Genomic DNA, 20,670 nt, shown 5'->3' on the forward strand with positions numbered 1-20,670 from the left:
ATTGAATTCAGTAAGGGACTGCTTACTTAAATATTATCATAACCCTTACCTCTTTCATGTTGTGTTAAAATGTTTTCTGGTATATAGCCCCCACATCTTTTATGTGGATATATGTCTTCGGTATGTCTGAAACCTATTTTTATTGGATTCATTACTCAATGCAAGTGCATCAACTTCGTAATAAGCTTTGAATTTTTGTCATACTAAATTGCACTGTGTAATATGTTAATGCAGATTTGTTTTGATTGCAATGCTAAAAGTCCCAGTTGGGCGTCCGTGACATATGGAGTATTCATTTGTCTTGATTGTTCAGCAATGCATCGGAGTCTTGGTGTTCATGTCAGTTTTGTGAGGTAAGATGAAGCAGTAATCATAATATACAACAATGTTATTTTGTATCTTGATGTATTAGAATCAACAGAAGGAGATCAGTTTGTACAAGCCTCAAGGTGCTTGACATGGACTACAAAACTTTACAGATAAGATTGAACTGTAAATGCAAAAATTGGCTCATTGCTTATAGTTTTCTAATAAAAACTGAAATTGGGGAATTTATATTATAAAAAAAGCTGCAGCTAAGATAATAACACTGTTAATTATACTATATGTTGAAAATTTCAAATATGGATCACAGTATATTGCATTCCTTATACAAAATTTATGCATGTCTTTTGGCAAAATTTTCCGATATTTCCTACTACTCTACATTTTGCAAAAAAAATTCCTAAAATGCTTATAACAGTAAAAGCATTTACTTAACAAAAATCATAATGACTAACAGCCCTGTCCAAGATGGCATTTGTGGGGACTGAGCCTTGCGTCCCATCTGCACTTCATCAGCCCTTCTTTTCTGAGACCCCCATGAACTGAACTGACTGGCATTCTTTGACTGGATATACCAGTCTGAGCTCCCTTGTTCAGATTTATAACCGTATTCTTCAAGATGCTGCATTCTGCTTCTAGCGTGGCTATCTGCTGCAATTTGGGAAACTGTTTGTTGCTCATTGCCGTGTATCATAGCTGTGACAAAAAACAAGGAAGTTCTGTTGCACTGAATCTGGTCGTAATGACTTCAAAGCACCCTTCACAGCTCTTGAAGTTCCCTATGATCCATGAAGTCAAATTCGAAACAGACAAAGGGCCACAAATACTATTCCCCTGACTCTAGACTCTAGTTCTGCAAGTTCTAATTCTTGTATGCTTCAGAATGGGAGACCACTCGCAGTCTCTGTTCTAATTGCCAGTAGAAACAAGACCAGGCAGACAAAATGCAAACGTGCCAAAGAAATGAAATCCAACGGTCCGGGCCTTTGACTACCTGTGCACCTTGCAACATACACAAGATACTGAGGTTTGAATTTTACCGTTTCAAAACCAGACACAGCAAAACCACCTCCAAAGGTCCCCATTCCCAGTTATTAAAAGCACTAGCAAACTGGCTCTAGTGTCACCAGAGGAGCAAGAAACAAACTGGAGCAGATCCGAAATAAAGGAACAAATAGATAGAAAACTTTCAAATTTGATCCCTGGAAAAAGGATCATTGGACCCCAGGAGATGCAACAAATCTAAAGTAGCTACAGAGCTGCTTACTAGACCATAAATAAAATGCTGGTGCCAGATTCCAGTCTCTCTTGGGTGCCACCCTCTCCTAAACTCCAGCATCCCACCTCGAATCTAGAATTCTCCATTCAGTGCCTCAAATTTGTGTAAATCCATGGGGATCAAGCATGCTATTGGGTACAATAGCCTGGTTAATATTTTGATCCTGCCATCAAGAAGAGACTTGATTGTGCAGGGCATGTGGAGTTTAAATGATCCTTCTCTCTCCATTAAATTTGATGGGATATTGGTGAATTTTCTACAAGATGAACAATAGAAACCAATTTTCTGTTCTGATAATTACTTCTAATTTATCTTTAATTAATTTATCTTGTTCTACATATATCATTCAGCAATTATACACAGAAAATCTCAACAGTAATGCAACAAAACATTAGAAATAAATAAGATCATAAAGAGACAGCCATGCACAATAGAGACAACAGATTTTTCCCAGGGAAACCCAAACTTGGGAGAAAACTCAGCAACTTCTTCTAGGAAAAATTCTTCTTCAACAAGGTTTTGTAGGTTTTAACCTTGTACAGAAATTATCTGCATATGAATTCTAAAACACAGAAAATAAACAATGCGAGAGCATAACACATAAAACACATATACACAGAGATTTTCCCTGGATTCAAAATCGGGACTACTAGCTTGATTTTTCATTATGTTCCTTTCAATGTTACAATCCATATTTATACATGCCGAAGCATCTAATACCATGGACCCAAAACCATGTGCGAAAAATATGCACAAAAACATAGGTAGGTCCGCCTAATTTAATATAGGGTCCAAAACCAAAATTTACCCCTCAAACCCCCTCTGACTCCCCCTGCTATGCAATTGGCGCAACAAAGGGGGGTTCTACCCCCCTTTTAACCCCCCAATTAACTACGTGGGTTAGTCGTGGAAAGAATATAACACAACCCAACATTCTTCCACTTGTTGTTTTCTTTCCACATGGAGCCACAAGAGAGCTTAGTCATTTATCTAGCCCTACAACACCCATTGTTTCTCTACACTAAAATAACTTCTTAGAGCTCACAGATTTTGTCAATGCATCTGCAGTATTTTTCAAAGTGTCCACCTTTACCAACAACACTTTTTTGTCTTCTATCATATTCCTCACAAAGTGATACTGAACATCAATGTGTTTTGTCTTTGAATGATATGCAGGGTTCTTTGCCAAGAAAATTGCACTTTGACTGTCACAGTCTATCCTTATAGCTCCCTGTACTAACCACATACTTGAACACAATCTCTTCAACCAAACTGCTTTCTTGCTTGCATGAGTGGTTGCCATGTATTCTGCCTCTGTCGTTGATAGTGCTACTACAGATTGTTTCTTACTCATCCAACTGAATGCACCTCCAAATAGGTTAAACACATACCCACTTGTAGATCTTCTCTGATCCAGATCTCCAGCCCAGTCTGCATCAACAAAGTCATGAATACCCAACACTGTCCAATCCTGGTCTTCCTTGGTAGCACAAACCATAATCACTAGTGACACGCAAATACCTGAAAACCCGCTTCATTGCTGTCTAGTGCTCCTTCTCCGGTTTTTACATAAACCTGCTCAATACTCCCACTGCATGTGCAATGTCTGATCTAGTACAGACCATTGCATACATCAGGCTATCGACTGCACTTGCGTATGAAACACGGGACATGTCCTCTTCCTCTTCCTGTGTCTTGGGACAGTGTTCAACAGATAACTTCACACCTACAGGAATAGGAACCTTCACCGGTTTACTATCCTGCATATTAAACCTTTGTAGTATTGTCTCGACATACTTCCTCTGGTTTAACCAGAGCTTCCTCTTTGCCCGATCTCTTTTAATTTCCATGCCCAACATATAGTTTGCAACACCAATATCTTTCTTGTCAAATTTGGAGGACAATTGGGTCTTTAAATCCTCGATAATTTCTTTGTCATTTCCAACCGGCAACATATCATCCATATACAACACCAAATAAATAACAGGGTCAACAATTAATTTAAAGTACACAGTGATCTGCTTTGCTTCTGGTGAAGCCAAATCCCCGTATAAATGTATCAAATTTCTGATACCACATCTTTGGTGACTGTTTTAATCCATACAAAGACTTCTTTAACTTGCATACCAGTTCTTTCTTACCCTTCGCTGCAAAGCCTTCAGGTTGCTTTATGTAGATCTCCTCTTCAAGATCCTTGTGAAGAAATGTTGTTTTCACATCCATCTATTCTACATCAAAATCAAAAGCAACAACAACATATAACAATAATCTAATAGAAACTACCTTGGCAACAAGAGAAAAAATATCACCAAAATCAATCCCCGACACTTGGGAATAACCTTTTGCTACAAACCGAGCTTTGTATTTCTCGACCTTTCCTTTTGCATATGTCTTCTTCTTGAACACCCATTTGCTGTCAATGGGTTTCCTTCCAGCCAGCAACTCCACCAGATCCCAAGCCTCATTTTTGTGCAGAGATGCCATTTCATCAACCATGGCCTCCTTCCAAAGTTTGCCATCTTCTGAATCTACTGCTTCCTTCTCAGTTCTGGGATCATCTCCAGTAATAGATAAAGAAAAATTTGAACAGAAAGTAGATGGACTATACCTTTTTGGCTGCCTTCTTTCTCGAACTGATTTTCTCACACCCAGAGTTTGTGGCTCTTCATCTTTTGATTCCTCTTTTGTTGTAGAGTCTGATTCTTCCTCCTTAAGCTCAAACTCTATCATCTCAGGTTCCTTTGGTTGGAATTAATGTTTAATAACATCTTTCACCTCTTTGAACACCACATCTTGGTTGTACACAACCTTCCTTGTTACTGGGTTCCAAAGCTTATAACTCTTTAAATCATCCTTATACCCAATAAAGATGCACTTTTCAGATTTACTATCCAACTTGGTTCTTTTCTCCTTTGGAACATGTACATATGCATCACATCCAAATACCCTCAGATGTGAAAGAAACGGTTTCTTACCAGTCTATACCTCTTGTGGAGTCTTATCCTCCAACGCTGATGAAGGTGATCTGTTGACTAGGTAACATGATGTCTCCACCACCTCTGCCCAGAATTCTTGTCCTAACTCAACACCACTGAGTATGCTTCTTGCCCTTTCCATCAACGTCTTGTTCATTCTTTCTGCAACTCCATTTTGCTCAGGTGTGTATGGAGTAGTCTTCTGCCGTGCTATATCACACTTTTTACAGAATTCTTCAAATTCCTTACTGCAAAACTCTCCACCGTTATTTGTCCTCAACACCTTTATCTTCTTCTCTGTCTGGTTTTCCACCTTAAATTCTTTAAACCTGTCAAAGAATTAAGATTTTTTCTTAACGAAATATATCCATGTATTCCTTGAGAAGTCATCCATAAATGATACATAGTACACAGACTTACTCAGTGATGAAACCTTCATAGGTCCAAACACATCACTGTGCACAACTTCTAATATCTGTTTCGCCCTCTTACCACCAGAGGGGAAACTCACCCGATTCTGTTTCCCATATACACAATTCTCACAGAAATCAAAATCCAGAGAGCTATTACTCATATTTCTACCATACCTTTACCATGAAGTATTCGAAGGCCCTTCTCTCCAATATGTCGAAGCCTTTGATGCCACAGCATGGTCTTCTCTCCAGAGACCACTAGAGTTTTTGCTCCACTTTCAGGAACCGCAGAACTGTTGCACCCATCAACAACAATGCTACCTTATAGCTTGTACAGTGTTCCAATTCGAACTCCCCGCATCAATACTAGTGTGCTCCGAACCATTTTGCAGGTATCCTTCTTGAACACTGTTTTTACACCTGCATCATCCAACTTGCTTATGGAAATCATATTTCTGGCCAATGCAGGAATATGCAGAACACTCGGAAGTGTTCTGACCCTTCCACCTTGCAACTTCTACTTTATTTTTTCATGACCAATGATTCTAGCCTTCTTGTTATCCCCCAAGAAGACATCACCACCATCATATTTCTCATACTCGCAGAACCACTCTCTATGGGGAGTGAAGTGAAAGGATGCACTTGAGTCAATCAACCATGTCTCATGATCTACATGTGTACTTGAAGAAGCCAAGTACACATCCCCACTTTCATCTGAGGTGGTTTCCACATTTGCAAAAGGAGCATCATTAGATCCCTTTCCTTTATTAGGGGCTTTAGATTTACAGTCTCTTTTGTAGTGCTCTTCCTTTCCGCATTTCCAGCACACCACTTTACAGGTTTTCCTGGAGATTTAGATCTCCCTCTAGATTTAGACCTCCCACTCGATGTCTTATTTTTGTTTCTGTTCTGGGACTGTCCTTGTACAAACAAGGCATCACCATTCTGGCTCTCCATATTTTTCCATCTCATTTCCTCCGTTAGCAAGGATGAGACTATTTCAACAAACTGCAAGGCAGTTGTATTGCTACCTATTGCAATAATCAGACTATCCCACGAATCTGGTAGAGAACACAACAAACTGATGAACGTATCTTCATCTGAAATTTTAGTATCAACAGATAATAACTAACTTACCACAGTATTAAATGCGTTTAGATGCTCTGTCACTGAGTCTCCATCTTTCATTTTCAGGTTATACAACTTTTTCCGTAGGAACAGTTTATTCACCAGAGACTTAGATTGGTACAAAGTCCCTAACTTGTCCCACGAAGCCTTCGTCGTAGCTTCCCCTAATACATTCAACAATACTGCATCTGAGACTGTTAAATTATGGTATGTTCTATGCTTAGAGCAGTTTACTTATCTTTGTTATTATTAACCACATATTAGCAATCACATGTACATAAGTAAAGTGTAGATAGAACATTAAACGACCAACAGAAAACAAGCCAAGACAAGAGACACAAGATGTGGCGGCTAGCTAGGGACAAACCCCTATGTGGGGAAACCCTTTGATCAAATCTTCTTTTATCTTCAATAATTCAGTAGAGAGAAATAGTACAAAAATTTGATTTATATCAGCAACAACAAACCCTAGATTAGCAGCATCAACATCATCGGCATCAGTGGCATCAACATCATTGGCATCAACGACATCAGCATCATCAGCATCAGTGGCATCAGCATCATCGGCATCAACATCAGCAGCATCAGTATCATCGGCATCAGCCCCGAACTAGGGCAGTCAATATCTTCCAAACCAGAGGTCAGATCACCTCAATTCCTGTGCCAAAAATTGCAAATTTCCAAGGAGAGTCAGCTTCACCTACTGTGCAGCCAAGAGAGAAAATGCTGGTCAACGTTGGTCAAAGTTCCAATTTGTAGTTTGTAAACCCTTAGAAAACTGCGTCCTTCCTTCCCACGTGTGAGAGAGACCTATCTGTGCAGGAAAGAGAGAGACTCTTTTTCGCGCAGAAGAGAGAGAGATGGATGAGAAGTGTGTGTCCAAATGAGGAGGAGACATCCTGTATTCATATGCAAATGCTGATGATGAATAGATGTGTTTGTTGGGCTTCTGAGCCTACATAAGTTGTTGGCTGACTTTGATAGTTTGTCCATAATCAAAATAAATTCATATCTCCATAAATACTTATCGTAATCGGATGACCTTTAGATCAATCCTACACCTCTCGACGAGAGGAATCTAGATAAAATATTATCAGCCATGAATAAGGTGATCCTCATGGAGTTTGGCCCTAGTTGCCAATTTTAACTCTCCCTCTCAACTAAGTAGAACTCCATTTGCAATTCGTCTGACCGTCGCTATTATTCATCCATCAAATGCACTGCCATGAACAGCTTGACCCCTGCTTTGCTCTGCTCTGCTATGCCTTGTTATGCTCTGCTCTGCCTTGCTATGTTATGCTTTGCTCTGCTGTATTATGCTTTACTCAAACTATGAAGAAGAAGAAGAAGAAATGATCGAGGATGTATCATACCATCCTGCACTGACCCGAAGTCAGTGTTAGAGTGTGTACCACTGGTCCCAGACCAGTCCTCTACTGACCCGAAGTTAGTGTCATAGTGGGTACCACTCTCACTGGTCCCAGACCAGTATCATTGATCCCAGATCGATGAAGTTCATCCTAGTATAGGGAGTACAGTAGAAACAAATATGCGCCCATCGGTACTACTATGGCCCCTATCCTCATTTCCCTGCTCATTGATCAGATGAGAGGTACTTCCCATGAGTCCTAGACTGCATGGGTAGGATGCCTCGACAGGAAACTAATCATCCTGTCCAGTGGATGCCATGAAGAACTAATCATCCTAGCCTACAGGAGAACGAATCATCATGTTCCGCAATCGCCATGGAGAACACATCATTCAGGCCCATAGGAGAACGAATCATCCTGTTCCATAGTCGCCACTGAGAACGAATCATCCTAGCCCACAAGAGAACTAATCATCCTGTTCCATAGTCGCCACGAGGTGTCACAGGGGAAGGTTGAACCTTTTACCCTGTACAAAGTGCACCAACAGGGGATGGTGAGTCACCCTGTGGTCATATGTCGCTCCAAGAAGTACCCCGCGCCCTCCTGGAGCGCCTAGAGCTCTGTACATCATACTTGACCCTCATCAGAGTGTCTCTAAACGACACCAAGCCGTTCTCGGAAAGTCAGAAATTTGACCTTTCCTAAGGGCTTTTTCAGAATGTTGGCGACCTGTTCATCTGTACCGATATGTTGGAGCCTTATTGCTCCTCGCTGCACCATATCTCGAATATAGTGGTACCTGATATCGATATGCTTGGAGCGATCATGAAATACGAGATTTTCTGATAAACGGATCCCGCTCTGGTTGTCACACAAGATCACAGTGGTATCCAATGTAAATCCAAACAACTCACTGAAGAGATTTCGCAACTAGACTGCCTCACAGGAGGCCATGCTAGCAAAAATATATTCTACTTCGACGATGCTCAGAGCCACCAACTTCTACTTTTGGCTCATCCAGGATATCGAAGCAGATCCCAAGGAGAAACAACACCCATAAGTGCTCTTACGGTCCACCACACTGCCTGCCCAATCAGCATCAGTATTCCGACAGTTTATCTTAACCCATAAGTAATTGTGCCACGAAGATATCTCAACAGATTCTTGGCACCAATCCAATGTATGTGGTGAGGTTCAACCATATGTTGAGGACGGGAGTTCATCAAGAACATCAATGCTCCGACGAGATGTCGATACTCCGTAGCATTTTGTAAAACGGGTCCGGCAGTACTACCGCTTAACTTCTTAAAGTTAAGCTCCATCGGGGTAGTTACGGGCTTGTAGTCCACCATGTCGAATCTTTCCAGTATCTTCACTACATACTTTCCTTGAGATAGGAAAATCTCCCCTGGTTTCTGCCAGACTTCGAGTCCTAGGAAATAGTGCATGAGTCCTAGATCTTTCATCTCGAATTCAGAGGCCAGCTCCCTCTTACATTTGTGAATGAGAAGGTCTGCACATACTAGAAAGAGGTCGTCAACATACAGCACCAGTATGAGAGGTTTGTCATCTTCAACCTTAAAGTAAAGGTTAGGATCGGCTTCCTCCTAGTGAATCCCAGCTTCATCAAGTAGCTATCGATCCTCTCATACCATGCTCGGGGTGCTTGCTGTAGACCATAAAGGGCTTTCTTCAACCTGCACACATGAGATTTTCAATCATAAATCTCAAATCCTTCAAGTTGCTCCACATAGACCTCCTCTTTGATCGAACCATGTAAGAATGCAGTGTTGACATCCATCTGATGTAGGTTCCATCCTTGCGAAGCAGCAAGGGCTATGATTGAGCAGATAGTGGTATATCGGGCAACAGGTGCAAATATCTCGTCATAGTCTATACCTTCCTTCTGGGAGAAGCCTCGAGCGACAAAACGAGCCTTATACTTTTCCGTACTTCCATCAGCTGCATGCTTTATCTTGTAAATCCATTTAGAAGTGACAATCGTCTTGTCCTGGGGTCTGGGGACCACATCCTAAACATCGTTCTTTATAATAGACTCATATTCTTCAGTCATAGCATCCTTCCATACTTGATGCTTGACGACTTTTGTGAATGATGAAGGCTCATTTTGGATGATTGTGCTCATGATAGTCAAGTATCCCTGATACCTGTTCGACTTCTTACTTTCACGGAAGGTTCCACTGGGTGCGGTGTGTCCTTCAGCATCATCAAGTGTCCCTTTAAGCCATGAAGGCCTCTTCCTAGAAGAGGAAGGCTTAGGCGGAGGAGGATCAATAGGATCCATGGGTTCTTCCACATCGAGCATTGTCTCATCTTCTTTTTCTTTCGGTTCCCTGGTGTCAGCTTCTTGAGAGCTCCTTAAAGTAGGAAGATTGCCCACCTTGCTAAGGGCCATATCTTTGTCAAAGGTGACATCGTGACTAATCGCGGCTTCCCTTTGACCGGCTACATAGATTCTATAGCCCTTAGTATTTTCACTATAACCCTACAAAGATTCCTTTCTTTCCAGATGCACCCAATTTATTCCTTTTCTCTTTCGGCACATGAAAATATACAGGGCTTCCAAAAATTCTAAAATGAGAGACGTCAAGTTTCTTACCGGTGAACATTTCTTCAGGAGTTTTGGAACCCAATGCTTGATGAGGGCATTGGTTTTGTACATATACGACGGTGTTTGCAGCTTTGGCCCATAGAAACTTCGAAAGTCTTTGATCATGAAGCATGGCACGGTCAACTTCCACAATCGTACGGTTCTTACTTTCCACCACACCATTCTGCTCAGGAGTATATGGTGTAGTAGTCTCCCTCTTAATGCCCGCCTCTTGCCATTGCTGAAAGCCACCTTGTAGCCTTTGTCTTCCATTGCCGAAATGGACACCAGGTTCTTTTTGAGATCAGGTACATATAATACATCTTGTAGGTGGATTGTTACCTTAATTCAATTTAAGAGAGACATTGCCTACACCTTTTACGAGATATTTCATATTATCTCCAAGGACAATTTCCAGGTTGGTTTCTTTCTCAATCAGATTATGGAGAACTTCTTTGTAACTAGTGAAGTGCCTTGAGGCACCACTATCAATAAGCCAATTTCCCAGTGAGTCTGGAGGAGCAAAGGTAGATAGAGCAGCTGGTAGATAATATTCATCTTGCTTATTGTTAACTATTAGACTTGCCATTTCTTTGATTTCCATGAGAAGGATTTTGATCATCGTCCCGATGTTAGTCCCTTCTATCAGGGCACTCCCTTACGTAGTGACCTGCTTTATTACAAATATAACATCGTCCTTTCTTTCCACCCTTAGGTTCGGCCTTTCCATCCTTGTTTCTTCTTGAATGCATCTTGCCATTAATTCCTCGAATCCAGGAATTATGTTATTGTTGAGAAGAGTAGTCTTGAACACGTACCATTCAGATGGTAATCCTCCAAGAGTTGTGAGTGCCATTTCCCTATCAGGAATTATTTCCCCAATAGATAGGAGATCGTTCTTGATCTAGGTGATCCTTAAGAAATATGCTTGCATACTCTTATCTTTGCCCTTCTTAATTTCCTTAAGCTTATTTCTAAGAAACAAAACTTGATTTGCATCATTAACTTTAAATAAACTCACCAGTCTATCGTAGATTTCCTTGGAGGTGTTCAGCTCAGAAACATAGGCCACCAAGCGCTTGTCGATAGAGTCCCGGATGATCTTCTTTGCTTTGACTTCTCCGGATTTCCATTTGTTCCTGGCAGCAGCGGATGCATTTGATGGAGGCTCAACAATATTTCCTCTCACATGGTCCAACACTCCCTGATCTTCTAAAGTTAGATCGAGAGACATCTTCCATCCGTGATAGTCATACTTCTCACGGAGCTTGTCTTCAGTGGGGAAGAGTGTTGAGGACCCCATAGTTCTTTTTAGATAGCCTTGCCAACCTTCTCTTCGGTGATTTCTCTTGCTCTTGCTTGGGCTTTCTCTTTACCTCAACTCTGATACCATGTTAAATTATGGTATGTTCTATGCTTAGAATAGTTTACTTATCTTTCATATTATTATCCACAGATTAGCAATCACATGTACATAAGTAAAGTGCAGATAGAACATTAAATGATCAACAGAAAACAAGCCAAGACAAGAGACACAAGATGTGGTGGCTAGCCAGGGACAAACTCCAATGTGGGGAAACCCTTTGATCAAATATTCTTTTATTTTCAATAATTCAGCAGAGAGAAATAGTACAAAAATCTGATTTATATCAGCAACAGAAAACCCTAGATCAGCAACATTAGTATCATCGGCATCAGCGACATCAACATCATCGACATCAACATCATTGGCATTAGTGGCATCAATATCATCGACATTAGTGGCATCAGCGCTAAACTAGGGCAGTCAATATCTTCCAAATCGGAGGTCAGATCACCTCGATTCCTGTGCCAAAAATTGTAGATTTCCAAGGAGAGTCAGCTTCACCTACTGCGCAATCAAGAGAGAGAACGTTGGTAAACGCTGGTTAAAGTTCCAATTTGCAGTTTGTAAACCCTTAGAAAACTGCGTCCTTCCTCCCCACTTGTGAGAGAGAGACTTATCTGCACAGGAGAGAGAGAGAGAGACTCTTTTCTGCGCAGAAGAGAGAGAGAGATGGATGAGAAGTGTGTGTCCAAATGGGGAGGAGACATCCTGTATTTATATGCAAACATTGATGATGAATAGATGTGTCGGTTGGGCTTCTAAGCCTACATAAGTTGCTGGCCAACTTTGAGAATTTGCCCATAATCAAAATAAATTCATATCTCCATAAATACTTATCGGAATCAGACAATCTTTAGATCAATCCTACACCTCTCGACGAGAGGAATCTAGATAAAATATTATCAGCCATGAATAAGGTGATCTTCATGGAGTTTGGCCCTAGTTGCCAATTTTAACAGAGACACACAATCGTATTGTGCTCTTTGCCTTCCGATCCAACTTCTTCCATTCTTCATCAGACACTCCCGTTGGTTTAGTACCTGGATCTACCGCGATCCACTGATCTTTATCCACCAACAGATCCACCATCTTGAGTTTCCATAACTCAAAACTCTGACCATTAAATTTCTCGATCTCTATCTTTCCACTGCTCACCATCTTCTTTCACCACTAGAATCGATCCCGCAGATCTCCCACTGAACAAGGTCTACCATAGGCTCGAGCGAAACCCCTTAGCAACAAAGGCTTCCCCTTGAAGCCAAAATAACTCTGATACCAAATGTAGGATTTAACCCTGTACAAATTTTACCTGCATATGAATTTTAAAACACATAAAACAAACAATGCAACAGCATAACACATAAAACAAACAATGCGAGAGCATAACACATAAAACACATATACACAAAGATTTTCCCCTGGATCCCAAAACCGGGACTACTAGCTTGATTTATCATTATGTTCCTTTCAATGTTACAATACATATTTATACATGCCGAAGCATCCAATACCATGGACCGAAAACGATCGCGTCCAAAACCATGCATTGAAAACCATCGTGTCCAAAACCATGTGCGAAAAACATGCACAAAACCATAGGTAGGTTTGCCCAACCTAATATAGGGTCCAAAACCAAAATTTTCCAGGGCGCTGTATCAGACCCCATAAAGTGGGGTTACCTGTACCCCTCAAACCCCCTGTGACTGCCCCCGCTATGTAATCGACACAAGGGGGGGGGGCCTCCCAGTTAACTACGTGGGTTAGTTGTGGAAAGAATATAACACAACCCAACAGGTTTACAATAAAATGTCTATGAATTTGTTCCAAAAACCATGTCCAAACTTCAGACATTTCATCCCTTTTTCTGCTCCCACAAATGTCTTCTATATAAGAGATATGATGAGTGAGCGAGACAAATGAAGTGTGACATCGTGTATGTATATATATATAAGTCGAATGAGTACATTTACCCCAAGGGACACCCTTTCATGGTGGGGTTGACTTGTCCCTTTTGAGTCTACATAAAACCCAAAAATAAAATTTATTTTATTTTAATTTCCATAAATTTTCTAGGCCGACTTAGGGAGCCTCTTGGCATGTGGAAATACGTTTCGATGCTACACAAAAAATCAACACTCCCTCTTAGCGAGGGAGGTATTCTCCTTGGTTGCAACAAATTCTCCTTTAGCTAAAATTTCTCCTTCCTTAACAAGAGTTTATGAGCTTTCAATATTGATGCATGTCTATAGATAAATCCATCCTGGAGTGGGCAATATAACTCTTCATATATCCGGGGTTGGCCAAAATCCTTTATGGCTCCTTAAGCAGATGTATCAATCTCCTTTGGTCATCTGGCCTAGGAATCCAAATATTTCTAGCTTCTTGGGAGAGATTTTGTCTTTAGACCATTCACCTTTCTGGTCAAAGTCCTTTATGACCTAGCCAAGTCCTTCTGGTAAGCAAGTTCTTTTGGCTCTAAAGGTGAATTACATCTATCTCCTTCGTTCAACATAGCCAAGTCCTTCTGGCTTCTAAGGAGAAGATCTGTCCAATCCTATAATTTCCCTAGGACATTCACCTCTGGTCGATCTAGCTAAGTCCGTGTGGCTTCAAAGGTGAATGTACCCTATAATTTGCCTCTGTAACTGTCTTGGGCCATTCACCTTTTTGGTCGAAGTCCTTTATGACCTAGCGAAGTCCTTGTAGCTTCAAAGGTGAATATATTCATCTCCTCTTGGTCAAAGTCCTTTATGACCTAGCCAAGTCCTTCTGGCTTCAGGAGATGGTCAACCCAATCCTATAAAGACGTCAACTCTCCCTTTCAACGAGGGAAACATTCTGCATCATACTAAGCTCACCTTTTGAAGTATGTCCACAATCTCCTCATCTATGAATATGTACTGGAGCTCTACTGCTCCTCTTTGCATCATGTCTCAAATGAAATGACTTGGCCATGTCCTTCTGGCTTTTGAAGCCACACTGCTTCATGACTTGCAATATGGGCTACGATATACTAAGTCTCTACATGAATCTGTATATTCTTGTAGCCTCACTTCACCTCTTGAGACATATTGCAGATCACATCCAACTGTACAACACACATGCTTTGTGGCCATCCACTGTACATGCCTCAACTCAACCATAAACTGGTTCAGGGTGCTCACTGTAAAAAAAATATTTGGCCTGGTGTTAACTAGGTACATCAAGGATCCAATCAATTGCTTGTACATTGTGGGATCCACCAAATTTGAATCTTCAAACCCAAGAAATAGTGTATTGTCCATAATCCTTCATTTCAAGCTTTGAGGCCAAGTCCCTCTGATACTGAAGCGGGTCTTCCTGTGGTAGTCCTGGCTGCTCCCTTTGTCACGGAGGCAAATCCTCCTGCCACTGCTGCTCCCTTTGTCACGTAAGCAAATCATTTTGCTGTTGTTGCTCCCTTTGTCATGTAAGCAAGTCCTTTTGCAATTGACATAATCTCCTCAAAGAAAGCATCCTGCTCCTAGAGGCCCTTTGTTTTTGAGCATCTTGACAATTTCAACCCATGATATCCTTCCATTTTGTTTGACTGTCTGCCCCCTTGGAATTGGAAGCTCTTCCGGTTATCTGGCACGATCCTGGACGTCCTAACAATCTGTACAATCCTCCCTCTCGAACGTTAATCACGTTTGTTGAGTCTATGCTCCAGCCCAAGAATTTGACCATCAGTGATAGGAGCAAAAATCTTCTTGTAGTCCATTCCGTCTTTCTAGGAGAACTCTCTTGTCACAAACTTTTCTTTGTTTTTCCTGATGAGGCCATCTGCTACAATAATAATTGCCTTGGAAGCCTTCATGATGTATAGAGGTATTGAATAGCTCTTGTTCCTTAATGAGTCACTCATTAACTTCAAGTGGGGAACCTTTAGCACAACATTTGACAATATAAAAAGTGTTGTTTGAAACTACTTTACAAATAGTTGAATTAGCCTCCAAAAAGTGAGCTTTCCAACGACTTTAATTTGTGGTTTATCTCCAAAAGCAACATGCGTGTATGCCAGGCCGATAACACAGAACCCATTTGCATGTTGGTAAATATATTGGTCATGCTCGAGTTTGAGAAAATCTATAACAAAATATTGGGCATAGCTTGATTCTATTGCAGGAGGACGTAAAGGAAGTTGATGAATCTCCAGACACAAGTAAAACAATATAGTCGCCTCAAGCCCAATGCTTGTACAAACATCCTTTAAGCTCGTTACTTCGTGAGACACTTGAAGAGCTTCTTCTATTCTTGGCATTTTTGTGTTTGGTTTTTGACCTTTTTTCCAGTGGTTACTTGAAAGTTTTGCAAGAAATAGAGCTAGCTTTGAAACAGTTAATCTTCTCCATTGTCTCTGCATTCAATGCCACAATCTTTGAAGTGATATCACTAGCTTGGCCGAAATTTTGAATATTGTCTATCATTGCTCATAAATAGGGGGAACTCCCAAGGTTCCACTGCTAAGATTTGGACCCAAATGGGTAGGGTATTGCTGCTATGTATAATGAAAATATTCCGGAGAAATCGAGTTTAATATTTTTCACACCTTAAAGCACAAGCTTTGCAGTAACCCTAGTTGTCGTTACTTCGTGAGACACTTGAAGAGCTTCTTCTATTCTTGGCATTTTTGTGTTTGGTTTTTGACCTTTTTTCCAGTGGTTACTTGAAAGTTTTGCAAGAAATAGAGCTAGCTTTGAAACAGTTAATCTTCTCCATTGTCTCTGCATTCAATGCCACAATCTTTGAAGTGATATCACTAGCTTGGCCGAAATTTTGAATATTGTCTATCATTGCTCATAAATAGGGGGAACTCCCAAGGTTCCACTGCTAAGATTTGGACCCAAATGGGTAGGGTATTGCTGCTATGTATAATGAAAATATTCCGGAGAAATCGAGTTTATATTTTTTCACGCCTTAAAGCACAAGCTTTGCAGTAACCCTAGTTGTCGTGTATGATTTTTTGATGGGAAAAATTTAAATTTAGTTATAATGATTAGAAAAAGGCCATAATATTTACAAAGAGGAAGCTTGCAATGTTTTGGGATGGAATGTTATGCTCTTAACCTGCAAGGCGATACCAGAATACCAAATATGCGAAGAAATATACCCAGAACATAGAACTGTGAGAAATAACAACGAGTATTTTATTATTTAGAAAGCAATGTTCACTTGCCTCTTCGAGGGGGCAACTTCCAATAGAGCAGAGCTCGATTACAAAATAAGACACGATGCTCCTCGAGGGGAGTCTCTATCCTTTATATAGGATTCATACATGCAATACCATGGTTCTTATTAATACCATCTATCTAATACCATGGCCCATTTGCAACTAACTATGGTCCCTTCATTAAATGTGGGTTAAACACTTACAATTATTAATATGGGCTTTATTGACTCTTTACTTAACTATAACTATGACTCGATCCTATTACATAAATAAGGGGGTTAGGGTGGGACCCTAACATGCCCTCCCCCATAAGAACAACCTTGTCCTCAAGGCTGAAGCTGCGGAAACTGCTGAAGAATAGTGGCTGGTTCCTAGGTTGCATCTTCGAGAGAGGTGACGTTCCACTTGATGAGGACTTCCTTGATCATGCGGCCACGCAGGTGCCTTTCTCGTGTATCAAGAACCTGTTCAGGTTGGAGCCAGATTGATCCTTCTTCATCCAGTTCAGGTAGATTGGTTTGAATTCTGCAATTGTTCCCAGTCACTTTCTTGAGGCATGAGACATGGAAAACTGGATGGATTTTTGCAGTGGGTGGCAAAGCTAGCTTGTAGGCAACTTCTCCAATGCGTTGAAGTACTTGATACGGTCCGTAGAATTTTGGAGATAGTTTCTAACAACCCTTGTCTTTGAGTGATGTTTTCTTATATGGTTGTAGCCTCAAAAATACTTGATCCCCTTCTTGAAATTGGCGTTCTGAGCGATGTTGATCTACTTGTTGCTTCATGCGATTTTGAGCTTGATGAAGATTCTCTCTAAGGTGAGCCAACATGGTTGTGCGGTTTTGTAGGAGTTGATCCACTGCTTGTACCTTCGAGCATCCCTTGATATAAGAAGTAGGGGTAGGAGGGAGTTGACCATAAACTGCTTCATGGAGTCATTTTGGTGGTGGCATGATAGTTGGTGTTATACCACCATTCAACTAGAGGTAACCATTGTACCCAGAGATGTTGCTTTTCTGAAGTGAAACACCTAAGGTATGTTTCCAGACATTTGTTGACTGCTTTGGTTTGACCATCAGTTTGTGGATGATAGGAAGTACTGAGTTGTAGTTGGGTACCTTGTAGCCGGAAGAGTTCCTGCCAAAAGTTACTGGTGAAGATCGGGTCACGATCAGACACAATGGAAGTGGGCATGCCATGCAATTTGAAGATTGGATCCATGAAAGATTGAGCGACCAAAGTCGATGTAAAAGGGTGGGGTAGAGCGCAAAAATGAGCATACTTAGAAAGTCTGTCCGCAACCACCATGATGACTGACTTGTTTCTTGACTTTGGAAGACTCGTAATGAAATCCTCCATCCAGGTTGAGGCCGGGATGGGCAATGGCTGTAATGTGCATGCGGATTTGACTGTTTCTCCTTTGTGGCGCTGACAAACGTCGCATTCAGCTTCAAAAGTAAGAATGTCCTTTTTCATGCCTGTCCAAAAAAAAGATATGCGAGTGCGAGCATACGTCTTCTGAAAGTCTGAATGTCCTGTAGTGGGAGATGAGTGCAACTCCGCCAAAATGCGGTTTTTGAGGGTGGATGTTGGTGATATTACGACTTTGTCCTTGTAGCGAAGAATCTCATCCTGCCACGAGTAGCCCGCTGTGGAATTGGGATCCACCTGCAATTGATTAATGAGTTGAGAGAGCCAGGGATGTGAAAACCATTCCTTGCGGGCCACTTCAATCCATTTTGGAATGGGAAGGGAAATTGCAAGCGGGTACTTTCCTCCTCAAATTGGCGGGATAACGCATCTGCTACAATATTTTCGCGCCTTTTCTTGTAAATTATCTCATAATCATATCCCAGCATTTTGGCAAGCCATTTATTTTGTTGTGGTGAGGATAGGCGTTGCTCCAAAAAATATTTAAGGCTTTGATGGTCGGTGCGGATTTGGAAACGTTGCCCCAATAAGTATGGTCGCCAGGTATCTACTACATGTAAGATGGCCATCATCTCCTTCTCATAGGTAGATTGTCCCAGATTCTTCCCACTTAGTTGTTGGCTCGTGAAGGCCAAGGGTCGACCTTCCTGCATTAAGACTGCCCCAATACCTGTACCCGAAGCATCACATTCAATCACAAAAGATTTGGTGAAGTCGGGTAGTGCTAAGACTGGAGTGGAACACATGGCATGTTTGAGAGCTGTAAAGGCCTGTTGTGCTTCATCATTCCAGAGGAATGAATTTTTCTTGAGGAGTTGAGTAAGGGGCCTAGCAATGCGACCATAATTGCGGACAAATTTGCGATAGTAGCCTGTGAGACCCAAAAATCCTCTCAGGCTCTTCAATGTCTTAGGTTGAGGCCAATCCTGCATGGCCTGGACCTTTCTGAGGTCCACCCTGACACCTTGACGCCCCACAATGTGGCCCAAATACTCAAATTCTTCCATGCCAAAAGAACACTTGGACATCTTGACAAATAATTTATGCTTGCGGAGCAGTTGCAAGAGCATATCTACATGCTGAAGATATGTGGCCCAGGGGCGACTGTAGATGAGGATGTCATCAAAGAAAACAAGGACAAATTTTATGAGATATGGTTTGAGCAGTTGGTTCATAAGGCTCTGAAAAGTGGACGGAGCATTACAAAGACTGAATGGCATGACCACGAACTCATAATGGCCTTGATGAGTTCGGAAAGCAGTCATTGGGATTTCTACTTCTTTCATGCGGATTTGGTGGCAACCGGAGCGAAGGTCAAGCTTCGTAAAGAATTGAGCCCCATTTAGTTCATCCAACAAATCATCAACAAACGGAATGGGAAATTTATCTTTGACTGTCAACTTATTAAGGGCCCTGATGTCTGGACACATACGCCATTCCCCATCTTTCTTGAGCACCATGACCACCGGCGATGAATAAGGACTAACGCTGGGACGAATGACGCCTGCTTCCAAGAGTTCCTTGATTATTTTTTCTATTTCATTCTTTTGGGCAAACGAGTATCTATATGGGCGCACATTTGGTGGTTGGGCCCCTGGGACCAAAGTAATGCTATGATCATGTTCCCCTCTTGAGGGTGGAAGCTCATGAGGCTTGTCAAAGACTGGCAGATGGTTGTTTAAGATCTGTTGTATCTTAGGATGAATATGAACAGGCTTGGGTTTGCAGGCCTGGATGGCATTAAATTGAGCTATGACTCCATGGTGGCCCTTTTTTAACAATTTTTCCATCCGATGTGAGCTGATGATAGAGGGAGCTCAAAGTTCGCGGAGGGTATGTGTGTGGTTGTTCTGCTTAAAGCTCATATATAACTCCTGGAAATCCATTGTGAGTGGGCTAAGTGTGTGAAGCCATTCAGCACCGAGGACAATGTCGCACCCTCCCATGTGTATGGCAAACATGTGGGTCTTTAATTGATAATCCCCCATTTGAAGTTTGACATTTTCACAGCGACCTTCACATTTCATTGCCCCCCCATCAGCAATTTGGACCTGGAAGTTAGAAACTGCTCGGACAAAACAATGCACTGCTTCCGCGACTCTTTGATGGATAAAATTATGTGTACTTCCACTATCAATCAAGACTACTTCTGGTCGATGCTTAATAAAACCTTTGATTTTTAGAGTTTGAGGCGAAGAAATCCCTGCCAAAGCATGCATCGAGATAATTGGTTCTTTAGGTACATTGTCCTGCTGGTTGTCCTCTTCTTCCTCCTCTGGTTGGTCAAGTGGTGGGGCTTCCTCCGATGCACTGTGATCAGTAGCATCAATTTGAAAAAATTTGGGCTCCTTGCATTTATGCTCGGGGGAGTATTTCTCATCACAGTAGTAACATAATCCTTGCTTTCTTCTTTCCGCCATTTCTGCTGGTGACACCTTTTGAACCTTGAGTGTTTGGGTAGTGCTTTGAGCCTGTGGGGGGCGACCCTTGGCGATGAAATTTGGCCGATTGGACTAGGCTGCCAATGCACGTTCGACTTCACGAGCTATCCTGCAAGCCTGTAGCCATGAGCTAGGGTGGTGCAG

The 20,670-nt window shown here is 41.5% G+C and overlaps 1 protein-coding gene and 1 pseudogene across 6 annotated transcripts in view; one reads left to right on the forward strand and one right to left on the reverse strand.

Annotated features, from left to right (window-relative positions):
* Window positions 1–20,670, forward strand: part of LOC149210822 (putative ADP-ribosylation factor GTPase-activating protein AGD8) — a 299,814-nt gene that overhangs the window by 34,944 nt on the left and 244,200 nt on the right. For all 6 annotated transcript variants that reach the window (XR_016252963.1, XM_089396802.1, XM_089396805.1 and 3 more), the window contains one exon: window positions 235–353. Coding sequence is in view for 5 of the 6 variants with exons in the window: in XM_089396802.1 (XP_089252928.1) it covers window positions 235–353 (119 nt within the window). In the remaining variant the exon portion in view is untranslated. The remainder of the gene's footprint in view (window positions 1–234; window positions 354–20,670) is intronic.
* On the reverse strand, window positions 752–15,911 carry LOC149210823 (uncharacterized; annotated as a pseudogene).

This window comes from Pinus tabuliformis, chromosome 1_2 (assembly GCF_031772625.1).
Source record: "Pinus tabuliformis cultivar Carrire ecotype Pingquan chromosome 1_2, CPIR1, whole genome shotgun sequence".
In the NCBI taxonomy this organism is placed as follows: domain Eukaryota; kingdom Viridiplantae; phylum Streptophyta; class Pinopsida; order Pinales; family Pinaceae; genus Pinus; species Pinus tabuliformis.